At 45.2% G+C, this 2,323-nt stretch overlaps 1 protein-coding gene across 1 annotated transcript in view; it reads left to right on the forward strand.

Moving 5' to 3' along the window:
• The window catches only part of LOC135535392 (uncharacterized), a gene marked incomplete at its 3' end in the record, with an annotated part of 21,394 nt that extends 20,457 nt beyond the window's left edge, over nucleotides 1-937 (forward strand). Inside the window, exon 4 of the mRNA XM_064962068.1 lies at nucleotides 615-937. Coding sequence (XP_064818140.1) covers nucleotides 615-937 — 323 coding nt within the window. The remainder of the gene's footprint in view (nucleotides 1-614) is intronic.
• Between the last annotated feature and the right edge of the window lie 1,386 nt (nucleotides 938-2,323).

Raw genomic sequence — 2,323 nt, forward strand, 5'->3', positions numbered from 1 at the left:
TTAATCTGATGTTCTAATGGATTAGATGTTTAATTTGATGGTTCTAACGGATTAGCTGTTTAATCTGACGGTTCTAACGGGTTAGATGTTTAGTCTGATGGTTCTAAAGGGTTAGATGTTTAGTCTGATGGTTCTAAAGGGTTAGATGGTCAGTCTGAGGGTTCTAATGGGTTAGATGGTCAGTCTGAGGGTTCTAATGGGTTAGATGGTCAGTCTGATGGTTCTAAAGGGTTAGATGTTTAGTCTGATGGTTCTAAAGGGTTAGATGTTTAGTCTGAAGGTTCTAAAGGGTTAGATGTTTAATCTGAGGGTTCTAAAGCGTTAGATGTTTAGTCTGAGGGTTCTAAAGCGTTAGATGTTTAATCTGAGGGTTCTAAAGGGTTAGATGGTCAGTCTGAGGGGTCTAATGGGTTAGATGGTCAGTCTGAGGGTTCTAAAGCGTTAGATGTTTAGTCTGAGGGTTCTAAAGCGTTAGATGTTTAATCTGAGGGTTCTAAAGGGTTAGATGTTTAGTCTGATGGTTCTAATGGGTTAGATGGTCAGTCTGAGGGTTATAAAGGGTTAGATGTTTAGTCTGATGGTTGTTTCTCTCCCTCCATTCTCCCTCTCTACAGAGCTACCCGTCACACTCCTCGGCAGACATCAACCCCAGTCTTCCTCCCATGTCCAGTTTCCATCGTAGCAGTGCCTCCAATCAGTACAGTACAGCTTCCTGCACAGCCACCACCAACGGCACAGACAGCGTGATGGGTAAGACCTGGGGACAAGGACACAGGGCTGCAGAAGACAGGACAGAAGACAGGGCTGATTACAGGACAGAAGACAGGACAGATCACAGGGCTGAATACAGTGGTAAGACCAGCTATGTGAATGATGTATGGACGGATGGGCGGACAGACAGACAGACAGACAGACAGACAGACAGACAGTTCTACACGTGGACAGACAGACAGACAGACAGACAGACAGACAGACAGACAGACATTTCTACAAGTGGACCGAAACACAGACAGACAGACAGACAGACAGACAGACAGACAGACAGACAGACAGACAGACAGTTCTACACGTGGACAGACAGACAGACAGACAGACAGACAGACAGACAGACAGACAGTTCGACACGTGGACAGACAGACAGACAGACAGACAGACAGACAGACAGACAGACAGACAGACAGACAGACAGACATGGTAAATGGAGTCAAGATGGACTGATGAACAGAGCCCTCATGAGGTTTTGACTGTTGCCTTAATATCTGTTGTGATGAGCTGTGACATGTCAGTGATGTCTGGAGTATCCGAGTTCCTCTAGAGTTTAGATCACCACAGACATCCCAACATATGGTCCTGTACTCTAGAGTTTAGATCACAACAGACATCCCAACATATGGTCCTGTACTCTAGATTTTAGATCACCACAGACATCCCAACATATGGTCCTGTACTCTAGAGTTTAGATCACCACAGACATCCCAACATATGGTCCTGTACTCTAGAGTTTAGATCACCACAGACATCCCAACATATGGTCCTGTACTCTAGAGTTTAGATCACCACAGACATCCCAACAAATGGTCCTGTACTCTAGAGTTTAGATCACCACAGACATCCCAACATATGGTCCTGTCCTCTAGAGTTTAGATCACCATAGACATCCCAACATATGGTCCTGTCCTCTAGAGTTTAGATCACCACAGACATCCCAACATATGGTCCTGTACTCTAGAGTTTAGATCACCACAGACATCCCAACATATGGTCCTGTCCTCTAGAGTTTAGATCACCACAGACATCCCAACAGATGGTCCTGTACTCTAGAGTTTAGATCACCACAGACATCCCAACATATGGTCCTGTCCTCTAGAGTTTAGATCACCACAGACAATCCAACATATGGTCCTGTACTCTAGAGTTTAGGTCACCACAGACATCCCAACAGATGGTCCTGTCCTCTAGAGTTTAGATCACCACAGACATCCCAACATATGGTCCTGTCCTCTAGAGTTTAGATCACCACAGACATCCCAACATATGGTCCTGTCCTCTAGAGTTTAGATCACCATAGACATCCCAACATATGGTCCTGTCCTCTAGAGTTTAGATCACCACAGACATCCCAACATATGGTCCTGTACTCTAGAGTTTAGATCACCACAGACATCCCACCACAGACATCCCAACATATGGTCCTGTACTCTAGAGTTTAGATCACCACAGACATCCCAACATTTGGTCCTGTACTCTAGAGTTTAGATCACCACAGACATCCCACCACAGACATCCCAACATATGGTCCTGTCCTCTAGAGTTTAGATCACCA

Source organism: Oncorhynchus masou, unplaced genomic scaffold (assembly GCF_036934945.1).
Source record: "Oncorhynchus masou masou isolate Uvic2021 unplaced genomic scaffold, UVic_Omas_1.1 unplaced_scaffold_4870, whole genome shotgun sequence".
In the NCBI taxonomy this organism is placed as follows: Eukaryota; Metazoa; Chordata; class Actinopteri; order Salmoniformes; family Salmonidae; genus Oncorhynchus; species Oncorhynchus masou.